The 20,320-nt window shown below is 40.5% G+C and overlaps 1 protein-coding gene across 2 annotated transcripts in view; it reads right to left on the bottom strand.

Moving 5' to 3' along the window:
* The window catches only part of SGCZ (sarcoglycan zeta), a 395,003-nt gene extending 374,929 nt beyond the window's left edge, over positions 1-20,074 (bottom strand). The window contains exon 1 of one of the 2 annotated variants that reach the window (XM_071432308.1): positions 19,094-20,074. In XM_071432308.1, coding sequence (XP_071288409.1) covers positions 19,094-19,132 — 39 coding nt within the window. In that variant the 5' untranslated portion in view covers positions 19,133-20,074. The remainder of the gene's footprint in view (positions 1-19,093) is intronic. The other variant, XM_071432309.1, reaches the window with a different exon arrangement.
* Positions 20,075-20,320: the final 246 nt, after the last annotated feature.

The following is a 20,320-nucleotide window of genomic DNA, read 5'->3' as shown; positions in this document are numbered from 1 at the left end:
ACCAGGATACCAGTTGCTGGGTTTGGTTGGGTTCTTTTTCCTCTTACAACAATATAAATTTGACAACTGGTGTTACCTTCAATAAAACATCTCCAATTTTTTTTCACTTTTTGGCTTGCTAGGCAGTTTCTACATTTCATTCCTCAGCTGATTATTTTTACTGAAGTGCAATAATGTCCATTTGTCCTGCTTGAACTGCATCCTGCTTTACAGACCAAAATACCAATTAACAAGATTGTTTTAGATCTTAAACATCTCCTCCAAAGTACTTGCAGGCATCCTCCCTCCACTTTCGCTTGATATAAAAGAATACATCATCTTAAACCATTTTAAGATGATTCTCCCTGGCTTTCCTTTGTTTAATTAGAATTCTACAAGAATTTTTCACCTCACCACACCAAGATTTTGGTTTCCATCACAGTTTTGCATTTTGGGAAGCTTAATGAAGGTTATTGCAATTATTTTGCAATTATTTTGTGTGTTTTGGCAGCTAGGGTAAGGAACGACATCAAACCTTTGATCACTAACTATTAGCTGTTCCATTAGAAAAATCCAAAATAGACAGAAATCTGGATTTGAAAGTAATAACACTTGCTTAAAATTTACAGCCAAAATAAAACTTTCTTTTTCCTAGTATCAATTAGAACATACATCTGGATTTTCAAGCAGCAAAGTTATAGTGTAGAAAGAAAAAATGTAAAGGAAAAAAATTTATTGAATAATAAATCAGGTATATATTGAAAGAGAACGAGAACAAGAGCACAACAAAGCCTTGTTCTAATTGACTAATATAAACATTTACATTTTTCGTAAGGATTAATGGATTAAGTTGCTTTATCATGAAAGGAAAAAATTGCTGTTTATGACCTAGTGTTAGACAACAGTAAATGGCTTAATCTGGTTTTCTCTGAGGGTAAAGCTGTATGTAGTAATGGATTTAAGAGATATGTAAAAATAAGTTTCTTATTTAATTTTATTAGTGCACAAACTGTAAAAAGTTTTGGTACACATGTCTGTGTAACCTTTTACAACCAGCATTTCTATTCCAGTATTGCATGGGCTTACTTTTTTTTTTCCAAGGAAAGAAAAGGTACTCTGTACCAACTGAAAGTATGGCGAGATAATCTTCCTAAAACTGTGCTTGAATGGAGTAATGGATTCCTAATGGCAAAGTGATGATATGTGAACACCAATCAATATGAATTATTGAACATCAATATGAATCCATGTGCATTAGCAAACTCAAGCTGAGAAAAACGGAAGTGCTTAGAGGCCATAACCATACGCTGGGCTCCAGGAGATGATCTCTCTGTATCATATTCCTTCTTTGTGAGACAGCACTCAGCAAATCAAAAGGCAATGTAATTTCTGTGTTGTGTTCAATAGAAAATTTAGAAATGCTGTGTAATATTCTAGATTTATGCTGTGGCGCAAAAGAGAATTACTGAAGTATAACAGCTCACAATTTTAAGATAAATAAGGAAGTTTTGTCAGCAGAGTGGAACACTGATTTCCACCTTTGAGCTTTGTCTACAAAATCCTTACATTTTATGCTGCATTTGTTGAATAAAATGCCATGCCATGAGTTAAACACTCTGGCAGAATTAGTTTGGAACATGAATTAGTTTCAGATAGACAAAATTAAAATAAGAACTCAGCTACATGCACATCATTAAAAATTTGGTTATATTATAAAAAAAGGATATTTGTTTTTGTAGTATAGACCAATGAAGCAGTAGTATAAAGCAAAAAACATGTATGGTACAACAAAAACAAATAGTAAAATTAACTGAGCAGAAATTTTTGCAATACAAATAATATAATTTTCTAAAAGAAAGAGGTCTGACAACATATACATGCTTGATATTTTATTTTAATTCCAGTAAAGAAGCTTCAGCATCTGGAAATCTAAAAAAAGAAAAGTGACCACTCAGTTATCACTGCAGCATTGCTCAGTTCTAGGGTTCAGGCTTTAGTTTTCCAAACTATTTGTCCTGAATCTCTAGTGCTACTCTGTACAGATTTGCTAAGAAACTAAAAATTGACTGCATGTTTTACAGTAAAGTGATTTTCTCCTTCTTGATTTCAAGGTTTTGGAGAGCAGAGATAGGAAAGATTTAAAAGATGTGTAGTCAAAAAGCCACAAAAATCCAAAACCCATGATCAGGTTGTGAAGTCTGAAAAAAGTAAAGCAGGTCTAATAAAGTTTAGAAGAAAAAACACTTTGTTCTTTCTAGCTTAGTGTTATTGAAATATAGATAGCATCTGAAAGTTCAGAAGAGCAGAAGCAGTAGCATTGGTAGGCGTAGATGCTCTAGGAAAAAACTGACCAACATCATGCATCATACATAACACAACTGAAAATCAGGACAAATGGTTACAAAGTATACAGTGGATTTCAAACACCATCTATTCTATACTGTATAGTATTCACTAGTGTATTCTGTTATTTAGAAGATTGTGCCTGTTTATGACTTTGGGACTGAAGTGGGGACCTGCAGGCTCCACCTGGGTCTACTGCTTCATAGCCAAATCTCTGCAGCCTGAATCTGCAACAGCTTGACTCCACTTGTCACTGACATGGACAAAAAATTACAATATATGTGAGCTAAAAGCCTATACTTGTAAGCTTGGTGCAACAAGAAAATAACTGGAGAGCAACTGATTCTGATTTTTAGGATTTATGTCTTTCAATTTCTTCTAAATGATTGAAAATTAGCTTTAGCCTCACAGTTAAGGATTGTTAAATTTTATAGATTATTTTCCAATCTCCTATTTCTCTTTGCTTCTCAATCTCCTATTTATTTACATTTATGAAGTATTACCCATATACCACAAAATATAAATGTCACAAAAGTAATCCTGAATGTTCCTTCAGACAAGAAATATAACATTTATTTATATGAAGTGTAAGAATAATTGTGTAACAAGTTCTGAGAAGTCATTTTTCAAGCAAAAAATATTGTCCCTTTTGCTGGAAAAACAGAAAGGGAACCTCTTCACGTGTGTCCCTGAGAATGCTGTTTTTCTTCAGATTAGTTCAATGATCCAGATAATAAAAGAATAATAAAATCACTACTGTGTAGGATATTTTAAGTAGGGAATATATTGCAACTCCTACATTATAGTTTCAGGCAGCAAATATAATGCTCTGGATTTCTACCTAGAATACTATTACCATTTGAAAACACTTTCTAGTAGATTCTAGAAGGACAGGAGGGTTGATTTTCCACACAAAAGATGATGCTAAGCCTTTTTGACTAGGTAATATCCTTCAAATCTATTTTTTCCATCTTTGTACAGCTAAAATTCTTCTGAAAAAGTTAGGAAGAAGTTGATCCTCACAACAAATGCAATCAAATTCAAGCCATGACTATCATTTGGATACTATACTTATTCACCTCTCAAAGGTGCAGCAGCACATACATGCAACTCATTTTGGCATGGCTACACTACCTTCAGAAATTAAGTATATATTTTCCACAAAACCTAGGTCAAAATGAAAAGTGAGAAAATTAATCTCTGCATGTACATACTAAAAACTCTGTAGACCATCTGAAAATGTGTTTATGGCACTCGCAAACATTGCTTCATTTTGTTAATGATTTAGCCAGAGACTTTGAGACTGCTCCGTCTTTCCAGATATTTAATTTCTTAAGAAACAATTGGAGTATTCTCAATGTCACAGGTTTATTTCACCCATTTACCTTATTTACTCACATTAAGCTGGTAACATAAATTAGACTAAAGCACAATTTATGATTGCCTTAGGCACATCATCTTGAAAGGCACTCAGTCTCAACCTATAAACATCAACAGACTGACAATTCATCTCTTTCTTGGTAAATTTACTCCAGCAGCTGATCATGCTCCCTTTTACATATTTGTTTGCCTGATGGGGATGTGCACATGCCCTGTGCACCTATTATTATTTCCTTCTCCACTACAATGAAGTCCTTTAACATGCTGAAGTTGCCCTGCATTCTATCAAGTCTCATTTGTTTGTTTGTTTGTTAAATTAAACAGCCAAGCTTATTTAGATTTGCACTGGGGGGGGTATTTTTGATGATGTTACTCTTTCAAGATACTCATGCAGGCACTAGAAGCAATGTTGTTTGTTTATTTATGACCACAAGAACAGCTGCAGCAGATCAGACAAATAAGGGATCACTGTAGGAAGATACTTGGAGACATCATATAAAGACAGGATAAGTATTTCCCTAAATATTATTATATTGGATGGATATTTCCATCTATTTCCATTTCTGGAGAAGAATACATGTCCTCTCTTTTATTCAGTTACTGCTTATGAGAGGATTTTTATGCTTAGAGGTTTTAAGAACCTTTGCTAAAGGACCTCATTAAAAGTATTTCAAATGGACAGGAGATCTTCGAGAGCTGCCTGTGGTTGCCTAACCCAGCACTGTGCCTGTCCAGACAAACAGACCTTGAGCAGCAATCCTCCCCGTGCTGAGGCTCTCCTCTGGACCACCCAGCCTTCCAGCATCTCCTGCAAATGTGGGGCCTTGTATAGCAAACAGTGTCTTCTCTCCTGCACCAACACAGCATCATCTAACCTAGGCAAGGAGCTGCTTGGGCGGGGGAAGCATTTCAAGTGAAGATAATTTCTCTTGAAATACATAGGAGGTGAAAACACTGTGATAAATTACAATGGAATAAAAGATGAATTTGCACATGGTTAGAAATACTTATGTAGGTTACTAATGATACTGCTGTCACCCAACAGTATGGCTATTACAGAGCTGCTCAGAAACTTTCATAGAATATTCCAGCACAATTATTTGAGCAAGGGTGCATTACAATGCATAAATGATCTTTTTACATGTGAATAAAGACTTAGAGCTAGCGAGATTATCTGGTTCCAACGTGGTTAAAATATAATTATTTCACTCACATAAAGATTCCTATTGTGTTTCCCATAACTATGTGATGCATTCTCAATGCCCTATTGTGGCATCTGCATGCAGAGCACTTCTAAACAGTAATTATTGGTATAATTCTCACACACAGCTTCTATGTGTATCACAAGCATGGGTGGATTCACTTGCTGAAGCAGAGCACTTGTTTTCCTTGCTGGAAACTGAGGGAGGAAAAGGAAACATAAAATCTCTTTTTGGTCTATTACAGACTGCAAGTGGCTCAGTGCAAAAAAGGAAAGAATATTTTTGATTACATGGCTGCAAAAACTGTAACACTGCCCCTTATTTTGATAGCTAGCCTACATTTTCTTATATCCACTGTAACTACTTACGAGATGTAAAATATATGCCTGGGCTTGATCTTCCAAGTTAAAGCTGAGCTGAAGCTTAGTCTTCTGAGAAAGAAAATGTTTCATGGGACTCAAGCTAAATGAAATGTAGCAACAGGGACTGCCTTTCTTTACAGATATCATAAGGGAAAATAATATGGCCTGAGATCTCACTGTCTTTTCAGCAGAGCTATTTTACAAGGTAGAAGGGAAGCGTCTCCTAGCACAGGCAGCTGAAGAAAGACTGGCACTGCAGCAGAGGGAGAGGTGGCAGCAGCAGAGCCAGGACTGCCCTCCAACACCTCCCCTGGAGCATGGGTCAGTCTGCCCCTGGCATGCTGCAGAGCAGGAGGTGGGTTGGTAACCAAGCCCCCTGCCTCTTCAGGAAGATACTGGCTGAGAAAAGATTAAATCAAAATATGCTCACTGTGATTATTGGCTACAGCAGTTACTAAAAAACTGAGGTGCCCTTGCCCATTATTTTAAAGACCTTTGAATCTTGATGGGGATTATGTTCTGAATCACATCTAAAATCAGGTTTGCTGTATTTCTTTCCAGGAGTCAATGGGTAACTATGTTATCATCCATAAATCATATCCATCCATGTGACTTAAAAGGGCAAGTTATTTTCTCTCTGAGGTTGACAGTCAAAATAGATGTCCAGGAAATAATACTTTTTTTCATTACACTTGTGATCATGAACAGATCCTTTTCTACTAGCCTATGTTGATATTTACATAATAAATCTAATCAGAGCATATTCAAAGCACAAGGTGTAAGAAAGAGTGTCAAGTGAAAATGGGTTCCTACCTGCACCATGAAACACAAAAACACACCTGGAGCTCATAAAAGATATTTTAATTAAAAAAAAAAGGTTAAATTCCATAGATTTTTTTGCCCTTGATACAGCCTTGCCAAAATTGTTGCCATTTGGTCAGAATCAGAAACATCAGAAACATCCATTTAGTCATGATCCAGGATAGTGTTCCCAAAAGCACTGAGATAGCTTTACTGACACCTCAGTATTTTGCTTTCCATTGTGCCCTTAGCCACTTAAAATGCTCCAGGCTATTAGCATACTAATGTTGCAAAATGTAAATATGGGAAATGGGCCCATCTCCTAACCTCGCAGGAGGCAGTCAGTGGACATTGGCCGAGCTGACATTTACATTTCCACATCATCAACATCCCCCTATCTCCAGACAAACAGTCTTGTGAGAAAGATGTTTTAACACTAGGACAGAAAGCATGGAATAGAGTAGAAGGCTATTTCTCAGGATCTTGCACTTGCCCTGGAAAGTCTGTCTCTACCCTATAACCACCAAAAAGCAGACCCATACCCTACAGAGTAATGCACCTGGGCCTACATTCCTGAAGAAGCAAACAAAAGAATTCAAGATCTCACAGGTTAGAAAGAAAAAGCTAGCTTCTAATGTATGCAAACTGCATCCCTCTGCATATTTTTAGGTGTATACTGATTGACTTGTCTCAGTGCTTAAAATTAGGCTGCCTTTAGGCAGCCAAGTCTCTTTCAAGAACTACTGATGATGATATTATTAACCTTTGGCACTGAAATTTTGTAACACCTGATTTACCCCAGTAAACAGCACTACTATTTCATCCTTAGCCCTGGACTGTGGAAGTTTACAGCTTTGAGGTTTTCATTGGTTTTGTCTTTTCAGAAGATGCCAATAGAAGCAAACTACCCATCAAACTGATATGGATACAGACTGTTGCATGAGGGATGCATTACAATTTTACCTTTCTTTTAAAAGGTATGTTTTTAAAGGTAGATTTTTAAAACATTAGTTATTTTAATTGGTTCTAGATTCAAATAGAACAAATTGAGCAGACAAATAATTATTCCTTCTTCTGTCTTCAACTCCCTTGAAAGGTCACAGAACTTTTTTTTTTTTTCAATAAAAAGTTGGGATTTTATCTGCCATTAAGATTTAATTATGATATAACTTGTATTGATATAAGGATTAGTTTTACTCAGATGTAATAATTACAAAGACATTCATATTAATCTTAGTTCAACATTGGATATAAGCAGGCCTTGGTTCCCCATGAGATAAAGAACTGAATCCTGTGTATTCTGGCTGAGGCAGTTCAGAAGGTCAATAAGCAGGATTTCTTTGTCATTTAGAAATACAGCATTTCCTTCTCTTTGTTCAATTCACATTGTTGTAACTACTTCTAAGCAGGTGTTTAGAACACAAACCTTACAGACACTAAAATAAGGAGATGTTTGGTTCTTGAAATGTGTGGTCTGGTTGGCTTGCAGTTGACAAGGCATTTTACAGGAACACATCTGACTTTTTACAAGTTTCCAACAGCAGTAAAATTTATTCCTGCTGACAGCAGAAGCAATTGCTGTGTTCAGAATAAAATTGATTGGTTTTAAAGTTTAACTTTGTTTTCTTGTTTCATGTTTTATGCTCTAAGGTTACATTTAAATATCTTTCAGATAATCATTTTGTAAAAAACAATTACTTGTATGTTACTGGGGTAAAAATATGTGTGAGTGAGCACCAAATCATTGCAAGGTAAGGGGAAGTGGGGTTTATTTGAACTGGAAATAAGTATTTAACTTCCTCATTTGGAAAACAGTATTTTCATAGTTGAACTTTCACAATTTATTTTCAAGATCAGAAGAAAAAAAATTAAGGCAAATAATAAAATAAAAGCAAGAAATAAAACTGCCATCATAACCATCAGCAGAAGGAACTTTGTGTATTGTGATCCAAACATCTGCCCTCATGATGGCATGAGGGGGCACATTCTTGGGAATTTTTGATTCTTGATTATTGGGCCTCATTTTGGAATAATATCAATAGTGGCAACTCAGCATACACAAGTCTGTAAAATATCACACACAGATTGAGCACCTAACACTATTACAACCATTCTGCTATGTGAGGGATGATCCAACTTAAGATGCTCCAGCTACCAGCTGCTCCTGCCAGCCCCCCCAACAGAGCTTAGTACCTCTGCACCACTGCTGAGTCAGCTGTATTTTATTTTCGGGTTTGTTTGAAAGTGTTTGGATCCCCTAAAATTAAAATTGATGGCACTTCATTTCTTCTACAAAAATTGCACAGTCAATCTGTGCAACTGGCTGGCAGGTCAAACGAGGCTGAGAGAAGAGCACAGAACTGTGTTGAACTGACTTTGGTAGGACAATGGAAGGCACCTTCGTTTGGCTCACATGGTGCTATTGGCTTCTTCCAGTAGATTGGCTTCTTGTTATCTCTCCTGTTTCCTTCTTCATGCTACTGGCTTTATCAGGGTGGAGTCACAAGATGCATTAAGTGTGTATCAACGCTACAGGATATTTTGGCATTGTTATCAATTATTTAAAAAATCTATAATTTAAAACATAAATGAGTCCATGCTCAAAGATGCCTTGTCAACTGCAAGTAAACCATAAAACATTTTGCATATCAATTCAGTGGTAACATTCTACTGGGACAGTAATTTCATCTGCTTTCAGAGGTTCTGAGATTTTTCTAGCCCAATCAACTCCTCTGCACCTGAGTAAGTAGTTTGATTTTTCTGGCACCTCAACAAATAAATTTCACTCATTTTTTTTCCACATGCTTCAAATGTTGCATATGCCACAGACACATTACTTACTAAATAGTAATATTACCACAGAACACAAGGTTCTGCTTTGAATTAAAAATTTCAATATACAGTAATAATATGTGAATAATTAAAATATGTCCATGAGGTATCAGCATCAGCAACAGTTCAGAGAGCTACACAGGCCTTTTGATTCAGTTTGTCAGCACCTCAGCACTCTGTCACTGTGCTGTCATTTGTTATTGCACCCCTCAGCCTTCCCTTTCACCTTCAAATCTTTACATTCTACTTGGCTGTCCTAAAACCGCATTGGCAAGCTCTGCATGTCTATTACAAAATAACAGCATTGTAGTCTGATGCAGCAGCGTACACCCAAACCCAAAATATATTTTACTCAATATAATCTATAACTCTTGACATATCAAGTGATAGGCTTCAGCACAGCTCCCCTAGTGCTCCCTCTCTGCTCTGCTCATCATGCTGCAATTTTCTGCCTACTAGGTACATTCATTGATTGATCAAGGCTTGCAAAAGTCTGAGTTCAATAGGATAGACGGGACCTCAGCAAAGGCTGTTTTATGCCTGTCAGCAGTATGATAGGAATTCTATCATGAGACACAGAGACTACTTGCAATCTCATATTTTCATTAAGCAATAGTGCAAGTGGTCCTGCTAGACTGAGTAGATGACATCATGAACAGTGAAGGCTATCCACCTCATCTAAACCAATACTGAACAAAACAGGGAGCTTAACCAGAGAGAGGTCTCTTCTGAACAAGCAGATCATTTTCTGTGGAAGAATGGCTACGTGACAGGGGCCACGTTCTGGACCAAGAATCGGGAGGATGCACCTAATCTGGGTCCCTGCACCTGCAAAACACTGTGTCCTTGAGCATAGCTGTGGTACAATAACAAGCAGTGAGAGAGACATGAGAAAAGAAAGATGTAACCCCTAAGGTATGAGGAAGAGCTGATATTGTAGTATAGCCAATAGATTGCTTAGCTTGCAGAATATGTATGAGCTTATTATTTGTGCATAAAAGTCTGATGCTCTCTTCAATAAATGAAGCTTGCTAAACACTCATATTGAGCATCCAAGTTTCCCTCACTGCGACAATTTTCCAATCACGTATCACTTGCACCTAGTGAGTTGGGGGAGAAATGAAGAAAGGTATGAGATCAACTCTAAAAATAGTAACTCACTCTCCTGAAAACAAGATATACTTACAGAAATTACAATGTCAGTGCCAGTACTGGGGAAGCAGCACACTCAAAGTGACTTGTTAGTCTCTAAAGAATTATATTCTTCTGCCAGCTTTTTCAGGAAATCTAATAAAACATTGATGAAATAGAAGAATAATTTTCTCTGCATAAAGATTAAGTGGGAACATGAGTCTATATGATGGACGGTTTTTGCATTCATCTCACATCTGCTGAGGAACTGCAGGAATCATTGGGAAATGGCACATAGAATATTTCTAAACTGATGTGTATCTGAAATAGTAGATGTCAACTCGAGTCCTACAGGAAGTGACAGTCAATACCAGCTTGTTGCCAGCTATTTCTGCAACAACCTATAAAGCTTGACACAGCTAGGCAGTCTTGTGCTAAGACTAGATCCTATTGTTTCAGAAGAAATAAAAGGGAAGACAAGTATTACCAAGCTGTATCAAAATGCATAATTACACACAAGCCTGTGTGCTGGCACTTGCCAGAACCTTCAGAGGGAACTGAGGTTCTGACAAAGAGTATTAGAGTTTAGGAGTAAGGGTAAATGCCTTAGGAACTCCATAAACTGGAGTAACTCAGCTGAGTGATTTCTACAGAGTTATCTACCATCTGTTGGTGGTGACTCAAGCTAAAAAAACACAGATGGATCTTGATCCAAATTTTTGTGTGGGGTTTTTTTGGTTTTGGTTTTTTGTTTGTTTTGCTCTGTGATTTTTTTGTGGTTTTGGGGTTTTTTTTGGGTTTTCAGTGTTTGGGTATTTTTGCCTGAACTGTTCCAAACTTCTGAGAGGATTAAGATTTTGCGTCATTTTGGAAAAATAGATTTTTATAGGGAGTGTCTCCTAGTTTGTACTTATTCAGAGCTAATTCTCAAACTATTTATAATAATAAATGATGCCATGAGTTTCAGCTTTAAGGCTAAGTAATCTTCTTGGAAAAACTTCCAGTCTGTTTGTAATGCATTCTGAAATTCTCTCTGCTATTTATTGAGGCATAGATTATTCAACTTCCTTCCTCACACATATATTATGTGGTGAATGGGATTTACAACAGTCAGCCTGCTCAGCAGGGAGACTCCTGAATTAGCCAAGACAAATTACCAAAAAAAAAAAAGCACAGACTGAATCCTTATGTATATCCTGAAGCCTTAGAACCTTGTCAGAATTTTCTGTGTGGAATGCAATTCACATCCCTAAAAGTTCCAGAGGACTGGGATGACCAAGTAATCACTTTAAATACAGAAAACTGGCTCAATCTTTTCTTCAAAATGGAAACAACCCCTCCGAGTGGAGTCACAGTCTCTTTTTATTGTTTAAGATACATGGAGTTTAAGCTAATAGTAAAAAAAAAAAAAAATCCACATTAAAAGGAAGATACAGGTACCTCTGTGAAAACAACTGGGGTCACTCTTGTGTGCTAAACTCAGGTTTGCAAAGAAATCACCTTTGAGCACCCTCACTGGGGACCCCAGGAGAATTCAGTTTATCTGGGGGATGGATATCAATGGCACTAAAGCAGGAAAAATCATAAAATACTCCTCTTAGTCCAAATGGTAAATATGCAAGCAAATGCACTATTAGTGTGATATCTGCCAAAGCAGCATGACCAGGGAAAACTAAAAGTTCTTCGTGTCTGTGCATGAAGTGGGGTCTTTGTGGATTCCTTTACAGCACAGAGTCTCTGTTGCACTGTCTCTGTAGGCACCTTCCCTGCAGCAGTTCCAAAGGGAAATGATGAATGTTCCTGGCAAACAGGACTTGGAACTCTCACAGTGAACCTAGTAATAGCTTGACTACTTCCAAAGCTACCTACAAACAAACCAAGTTTTTAGCTCAAACCTCAAGTGCAATCAGGAAAGACAGAGTGGAGAGGGGGCTGCCCAGCCCTGACCCCCGCAGCACAGAGCAGGCAGGCTGGACATGTGGCAGCTGAGCACTTTCTGAGTTCAGGTTTAACACCTTTTCCAATGTAAGGCTTTAAACTGGAAGTGATGTAAAACCCAGATTCTGAGGCTTAATTCAACTAGCTCTCTTCCCCTTTATTATAGGTAGCTCGTGAAGTTTTAGACTGCCTTTCAATCTTTGTCATCTGTTGATCTATGTTCAGAAAGTTACTAGCTTATAAAGGCAGCAAAGGTTCTATTGATTCTTTACTTTTAGTTTTGTTTCACATAGCTGGAAATTTGTTAAATGGAAGCCTAAGTTGAACAAACATGAAACCTTCCTCAACAAAGTTCATTTACTTGTCTTCAGTTAAAGGGCAGAGCTTTACAGAGTGCTTTGTGCATGTGGACTAGCTTTAACTAGAAATAATAAAATTCAGTAATACTAATTAAGTTCATTTGGAAAGAATGCTTTCTGTAATTTCAGTGGCTTACAGCATTACTTTCTCAACTACAGGTCCCAGCATACCTGGGCAACTGCACTGCCTGTGTTCAACAGGAAGCAAGGAAGTTTTGCCCCTTTCTTGAATCCCACTCAAAATAACTAATGAACAATTTTGTGTAGAAGACAACCTACACAACTGAGAAGCTGAAGTATCATCAATCCCCACCTTGAAGAGCGAAAAATAACAAAAATGCCTTTGTGGATCTGATCCAACAATTTGTACTCTTCACCCTGATAATGGTACAAAGAATACATTTAGAAAGCACAAATTAATCCTGTTTTCAATTTATGTGCTGCCATTAAACATACACCATTACCTTAATACAAACTAGAAGGGATGTGATTTTCAGTAGAGGCAGCCTCTGTTTACTAACATAATTTGTTCAAGAGTTGTAGGAGCAGGAAGGTAGAACCTATAAATTCCAGACCATGCTGCCCACATGAACTGAACAGAACTGCTAAAACGGAGATATATGGCTGAAGGCCAGATTTTTATGGCTGAGGCTTTCTACTGCTTATGGCACCAATTTTTAGGCATATCACTGATGTGCTTCTGCTGATGTAACTGCAGTGATTCAACAAAGTACTGCTAATTTTAAATTGCAGAAAAAGATACTCTGTCCTCATTTATTACTTTTCAACTGCAAATACACAGAGCTTATATCAAACAATCCTCCTTAATGTGTTAGCTAGAGGTATAAGAAAGTAGGTACAGAAAGAACACTTTTTTTTTAATTAAAGTTGCTGAACACCAGAAGCTTGCTTTGACTTACTCAGTACCTCTGTAAATCTGGCCTTGTGTGATTAGCTGCAGTAATACTGCTGAGAATAAAGCCTCACATTTTGTGTCTCACTGTTGTGGCTTAGCCAACAGTCATTCCTTCCTGTGACAAGGAACAAAACCCACTGCTCGTGGATAGCAACCACACAACATCTTTCTTCACAAAGAAGGGTTTTGTTGTGGATCAGAGTTAACCTGTAATATCTAAAGAATTAACAAAGGATCAGATGGCTTAGTAGATAAATGTGTCTTCCTTCTTGGACTAAGTAATTCTGGCTTTACAATGCATTATACATGGCTGCAGTCAAAAGTACAACATGGCGTTAAGAACATTTCTGTAAGCTCTTTAAATGTACAAAGTGTTTCAAAATAAAGGAAAGAGTACAGCTTCTAAGCCGTGTTCTCCAGGTTTCTTTGAAGGAGAGAAGAAAATGACAGTACTTTCCCTATGGGGAACTTCCATGTCAAAGTAAGAAAAGTGTCTATTTGTAACCCAGAGTGCCTTTTGTATTATTATTATTATTATTTGAATCCTTATCTTTGTCCTTTGGAATGCTGTATCTTTAGAGGACATAGAACAACTATGTTAGATATGGACTTACAAAATTTATATATAGTACCACAAGGTGAAATGATTTCACAGAAATGTCTCTTGTAACATTTTTGCCATAACACTTTAAGTAAAGCAATCCTACGACTGGCCTTATCAGGAAGATGGGAAAACAGTATCAACCTCCAAAAGGTTAAGGAATGTAGTACAAAAGCATGACTGGGACTCACAAATGTGTCTTCATATTACAGATTTATCTTTGAAAGGCTCTAGCATGAGTTAGACATTGTCTTCAAATCTTACATTCAGACCTATAGAAACAACCCAACTTACAGTAGCATCACACAGTAACCTCTTCCAGTTCAGGAAGAAAGAAATGTGTTGCTAACCTTTATGTAAATCTCTTTCATCTATTTTTTTAAGTGCAAAATACAGTGGTAGAGGAAAACACAATATTTTTCCCAAAACCATGAAAAACAGGAAGACAAAGTAGTTTTTTCCCTTTACCCAAGCATTCAGATTTTGATGTACTTTCCTTTTAAAGAGTGTTGAGCTTAGCAAAGCTGTAATGTACAATGTCAAAAAGCTCGGTCACAGATTATATGGATTCTCTGCAGTGAGAGTACAGGAATGATTTCTAAAGTGTATAGTGAGAGCACTGCCATTGTCTTGACCTTTTTTATATATCTGCTGAACAACTATATTTTATGCATAGAATTCTCTCCAGTTTCCTGAACTATGTCTAGTCTTTATACGTACTGAGAGATGGAGAGGAAATCCCACAATAGGAACACAGAGAAAAGAAATTTGCATGTATATTACTTTAAAACCATTTCAGCTTGACCTTCCATGAAGAATGGTTTAAAGGATGAATGCTTTGACTGTGAATGCAAAGGTTAATTGTCTTTATTGAGTATTGCTGAAAGGACCCTAGTAAACCATGAAGGTTTCTTGGAGGGACGTACTAAAGAAGGATAGGAGAGAGAAGGTTTTGTATTAAAAGGACAAATCCCTTAATATCCACATTAATATGTCCATGTCCCAAGCAGAAGACTTTAATAAATGAAACAGACTTTCATAAGAGGCTGTTGAGTGTTATAGAGTACTACACTTTCTATTATTGAGTGACTGATTTTAAATAGAAATAAAACTACCTACCTAAACTCATCAAAAGTCCTCCCACAGCACACCAAGCACATTAACTTCTCCGGCTACTTCTTTTAAAACATAAATAAATTTTAAAAATTACAGAATTCCTCAGAGTATTAGTTCTCCTGTTAACTTAAATACTGAAGTGATTTACATGTTTAAGACCATAAAAGTACTCCTTGCCTAAATTTTTATGGTTTCCTTGTTTGAATTTCTTTATCAGATATTTTACAAATTACATAAATTGCATTGGAAGACTATTGTCACAAAAACCTCTTCCGTGACCAGTTTCATGCTATGTTGTGTCAGTAGTTTTACATCACCAGCAAATGTAAAACTGCAGACTATAAATATTCTCTCATGAGCCAAATAAAAAAAAAAAAAAATCAGCTAATATTTACAAGATGATTCAGAAATAAAGTGTTTAATTCTTTTGCATATTAAAAGTGGCAATTTCAAGACACTTAAGCACACTATTAATCAAACATTTTGGGATTGTAATGAAGAATTCTCACTGAACCAGTGCCTTCAAGTAATAAATGGCTTTCAGGATGTTTTTTAATCCATCATATTAATAATCTCACTGTTACCATACATTCAATTACAAAGCAACTTTCTTCCAGAGAAGTATCAGTGGTTTACACACTACAAGGAATACTATCTCCCTCTAAGACTGTACACAAATTGTGGTTTCTAAACAAACATAAGAGGAATAGTCATGATACACATTAGAGGAATTATATGTCAAATGAACGAGCAAATGTGAAGGACAAAATCTGTAATAATCCATCCAATGTCAATGCAAATCACAAGTCAACAGGGTCCAGCAAACACAAATGGCTCCTAACACTTCTTTGCAAATGATGTTCAATTTCGAGCAATTGCATGCCTCAACACAGTTTTTAAATACACTAAATGCAAAACAAGTTAATTCATCATCTTTTGCATATACAAACTACAGAGTCCTATAAAATTCATAATACTCATACAACCATTCCATTTCATGTATGTTCAAAATGTAGGTAAAGACTTGCATATACATTAGGTAACAGAAAGCCCTTCACAACACTAAACCCAAGACTACAATGCAACTATGATATAATTGTTTAGTTTGTGTACTACTCCTTTAAAACAAAAACCCCACAGGCTTGTGAGTTGAAAAGTCAGAGGGAAGTTCTTGTATGCAGCTGAGAGAGATGAGACAGATCAAAGGAAAACCAAAACAGCTCAAACCCTCTGGAAGAGCAGTCTGTTTTCCATACTGATGACTTTCTTCAGGGTTTCATGCACAGGCTAGTAAGGGAAAGCACAACCATCTCCATCAGCAGGTGTTGCACACATGATACTTGTTGAGCTTTTCACAAAATCACTTTTCAAAATGTCTATTATCAACATAAACAATTCAGAATCCATTACAATCAGTGCAATAAATAACACAGAAATTTTGAATTATTTGAGGTGTATAGAAGCTTTATAAATAACATGTGTTTTCAGTGTCATTATTACTATTTTCTTTAGAGACAACACTTTTTTTTTATTAGTAGGGAAGTTGTCAGTATTTTTTTAGTCTTATTGGCATGTATTTGTCTTAGCGGAGGAAATCCAGTAGCAAGAGAGTGTCCAGCCCGTTTCCAAAATTCTCGGCAAGCTCTGCTGTGACAAGCTGCTACCATATTTGACATTCTTGACATGAGCCCTCCACGCAGTGTGGTGCGGGAAGGAGTTCCCTTGGCACCTCAGGACCTCTCTGTCTGCCTCCTATCTATGTGCCCTGACTGTCCCTTTGGCCTGGCAAGCGGCTGTGTCGGCCCAGGAGAAAAGGAGTGGAGCGCTTCCTCCCTCCTGAAACTACCCAGAAACTGATGGGAAACCTTTCACGACTTGGAGCACTGTGGAAGATGCTCTTTACTGCGCCCAACTGCAGCAAGGTCACCAGCTAGGAACTTCCTAGACCCCCAAGAGCTTTGTCCCCCAATTTGTACTCCTGGCGCTGGCAGAGCGGCTGGAAGTCTCGCACTGGGAGGAAAGCCGGGCTCGCCGGAGGGAGGTGCGGGGCCCCGCGGCTCGGCACGCCCATCGCTGCCGGCGGGGAGCTGCTGCCGGCGGGGAGCTGCTCCCGGCGGCGCGGGGCTGGCGGCCGGGCCCGCACCACCCCCTGCCGGCCGCAGGGGCCGCCTCCCGCTCGGCGGCGTCCTGCCGGCGCCTGGGATCTCTCTCAGCGGCCGCACGTCAATAAAACACCCGGGAAAGCCGCGAAGTGCATCGTGCCAAAGCGGCTGGTCCCAGAGCTGCCCAGACCCTAACAACATCTTCGGAAATGCCTCCTTTGGAAGCTCCTCTCATGCTTATGAGCGGAAGAGTGCCGATGCTTACTTCTCAGCTGCTTCCTTGCTCAAGGTCGCTCAGCCTATACAGGCTGCAACGCGAGTGCGAATTGCAGCGCAGATAACTACGGGATAACTGGAAACCCCTGCTCTTCAGCCTAGGCTGGATGCCCTGCTCACAGCGGGACCTGCCTCAGGCTTTACGGACAATTCATGCGAAGTGCTGCCCTCGTGTAGCATAAACATATTTTCTTTAAAGACCCCTTAAAAATAATCCAGTACAATAAAACTTTTCACCCGCTTAATCGGAACACTCGTCTTTTGCTTTCCACGCAGCTGTGAATTTCACAGCATTCACAGCGGTCTCCTGTGAATCCTGTGAAGGCTGAGGCAGCAGGGAGAGGACTCCCAGGCAGCCCAGGCAAGCAGCGTTTGCGGCGGGGAAGCCCTGGAAGCGCTGTGAGGATCAGCGATTCCCAAGCAAATCGTCTCATGGGCTTTCCTCTTCTGCGCTTCCGTCACCTCAAATACTCAAACAGCGCTGCAGCCCTGGGGTGCCTTTCCCTGGGGAGATTAGTAGGAGTTCCGAGCAAGGCTGGGGGGGGGGGATGAATATTCAGTACTTTCAGATCTGGTTTATAGGAAAAGGAAAGGAGCCCCCAGCAGCACTTCAGCGCTCGCCAGCGCTCGCGACCCCTTCTCCGCGGTCCCGGTGAAGCCGGTGCCCTGAGGGGGTGTCCCGCGGACGGCCATGCATGAGGCGGCGAGGGCCGCCTACCTTCCCCTGCCCCTCTCATCGCTTCTTTGGCGCTTCCTCCGCCACCACCGCGGCGAGGTGTATGTGTGTCCCGCCCCTCCGCCACCACCGCGGCGATTCACTCCGGCTCAGCGGCTCCGCGGAGCTCGCCCCATGCGCCCGCTCCCTTTCTGCTGCCTTCCTGAACCAGCCGCCCTCTTTACCGTGTATAGACTCACAGAGAGATTTATATTATTATCATTAGTATGATGATGAGATGATGATGATTATTTGAGCCAAATTCCGCTCAGGGCCGGGGGGTTAGCGGCAGGTGTAGGAAGACTCCTTCTCTGCAAAGGAGCATGCTCAGCCCTCTCAGGCATGCTCCTTCAGCGGGGAGAGAGCCAGAGCTGGGCCGGGGGGCGCGGGGGGAGCCGAAGCCTCCCAGCTCGCACCGTCCTCATGCAAAGTTTGATTGTATCCGCGGCCCCGGGCCGCGGCCCCACCGGCTCGGCATCCCACTGCCGCTGCCTCAGCTTCGCTCGGCCGGGGGAACCGGACACCGCGCGGGGGACGAGCCGAGGGGGGGGGGGGGGGGGGTGGAGGGGGGGGGGGGGTGGAGGGGTGGGGAAGGGTTTCCCCGTCGCTCCCGGCGGCAAGGGGAGGAGAAAGAGGAAGAAGAGGAGATGCCCCGGCCAGAATGGCTTCAGAGCCAACTTCTGCCGGGAAAGGCGCGGGTCAGTTGCCGCTTCCTCCCAGCTGTTCCCGGCGCTGCCCCCAGTGCTCATGCAAAGCCGAGAGCACACGGGCAGTACCATCAGCACTACCATCATCACCACCACTATTATTATTAATACTGCCGTGACGATGCTGCGGGCCGCGCCGGCAGGAGGGAAGCCGCGCTCGGCTGGGGCAGCCGCCCTGCCGCGCTTCCCCCGCCGGCTGCGCGCCCCCCGCCCGGGCTGCGGGAGCCCCGCGCAGCGCCCCGTGCGGGCCCCGCGGCCGTGAGGGCCCCGCGGCCGTGAGGGCAGGGGGGATCCAACCCCGGCCACAGCCACGGCACCCGGCGGGTCGCCTACCTTGAGCTCCTCCGTGTCCAGGTTAGCTGATCTGTCCATAGAGCGAAACTGAACGGAGCGGACTGGAAACTACGGAAGTTGTGCCAAAAAATGAAGAGGAACAAAGGGGGGGGGGGGCGGCGGGGGGTTGTGGGGGGGAGATAAAAAAGGGGGAGGAGGGGGGAAATCTAGTCTGTCAGTTTCCAACCTAAACTCAGCCTTGTCCTCCAAACCGTGGCAGCTCCCCTCAGTCTCATTCTCCGCGATCACGCCTCCACCGGTTTAAATAAATAAATAAATAAATAAAATATTTCACTTTTTTAAAAAATAACTCCCTTAAGGATTAAAGCGACAGGTGATCCTTCCCTGGTGAAAGAGATTCGCGTCCTCTGGCAATGAAAGGAGACAGCAAAAAAAAAAAAAAATCCACTCAGTTTAAAGATTTTTTTTCTTCTGCAATAAGCTCAGAAACCGGCGAATCGCTGTATCCGGAGGAAAAAATCCTTCTTCCCTGGACAGCATCATGCAGCAAATTTCAAGCAAATGTGTTCAAACTGAAGAGAACAGTCTATGATAAAAGCCTTTCTCCGTCATGCTACCAGAGTAGTCTGGTAGCTAATTTAGCACCCTGTGAGCGCAAGACATTAGCGATGAACAATTTCGCTGGCAAGATAACAAAATCCCCCAAGTCCTGCATAGGCTAAAAATTTGTTATGCAGCTAAAGATAGTCTATAGTAATAATAATAGTAATGTATATATACACATACACATATATATAATAAAGGAAAGTCTGTACGGTATGGTCTTCTTTGAAGGTTATGCTGGAAGAGTTGGGAGGAAAACAGGAGGTGGGTCTCTTGCAGAAGAGAAGGGAAAGAGAGGCAGAGATTTCCCTCTCCGTCCCTGTTTTACTGTCCTTCACCGCCAGGTGACTGACTTCCCTCCTCTCGGCTGGCGCGGGGGGATTTCTCAGCTCTGGAGCAGCAGCGTTTCCTCCCCGAGCAGCCCCGGCTCTCAGCGCCGCCCTCCCCGCGGCCCCTCCGCCCCCCCCCCGGCCGCTGCCGCACCATCCCAAGGGCTCCTCTCGCTGGTCCCCGGCGGTTTGAGCAGCAGACACAGTGGTCAGCTTAAAAACCAGCACTGCTTTATATCTGTTTTGTAATTGCTTTGTGTGATACTCATGTATCGTTCCGTATAAAAATGCATATATATATATTTATATCTGCAGGTGTGTCTAAATTAATAAG

Source organism: Agelaius tricolor, unplaced genomic scaffold (assembly GCF_023055355.1).
Source record: "Agelaius tricolor isolate 1412-34295 unplaced genomic scaffold, bAgeTri1.0.p SCAF_8, whole genome shotgun sequence".
Taxonomy (NCBI): Eukaryota; Metazoa; Chordata; class Aves; order Passeriformes; family Icteridae; genus Agelaius; species Agelaius tricolor.
This window is presented reverse-complemented; position numbering and strand designations above follow the sequence as displayed.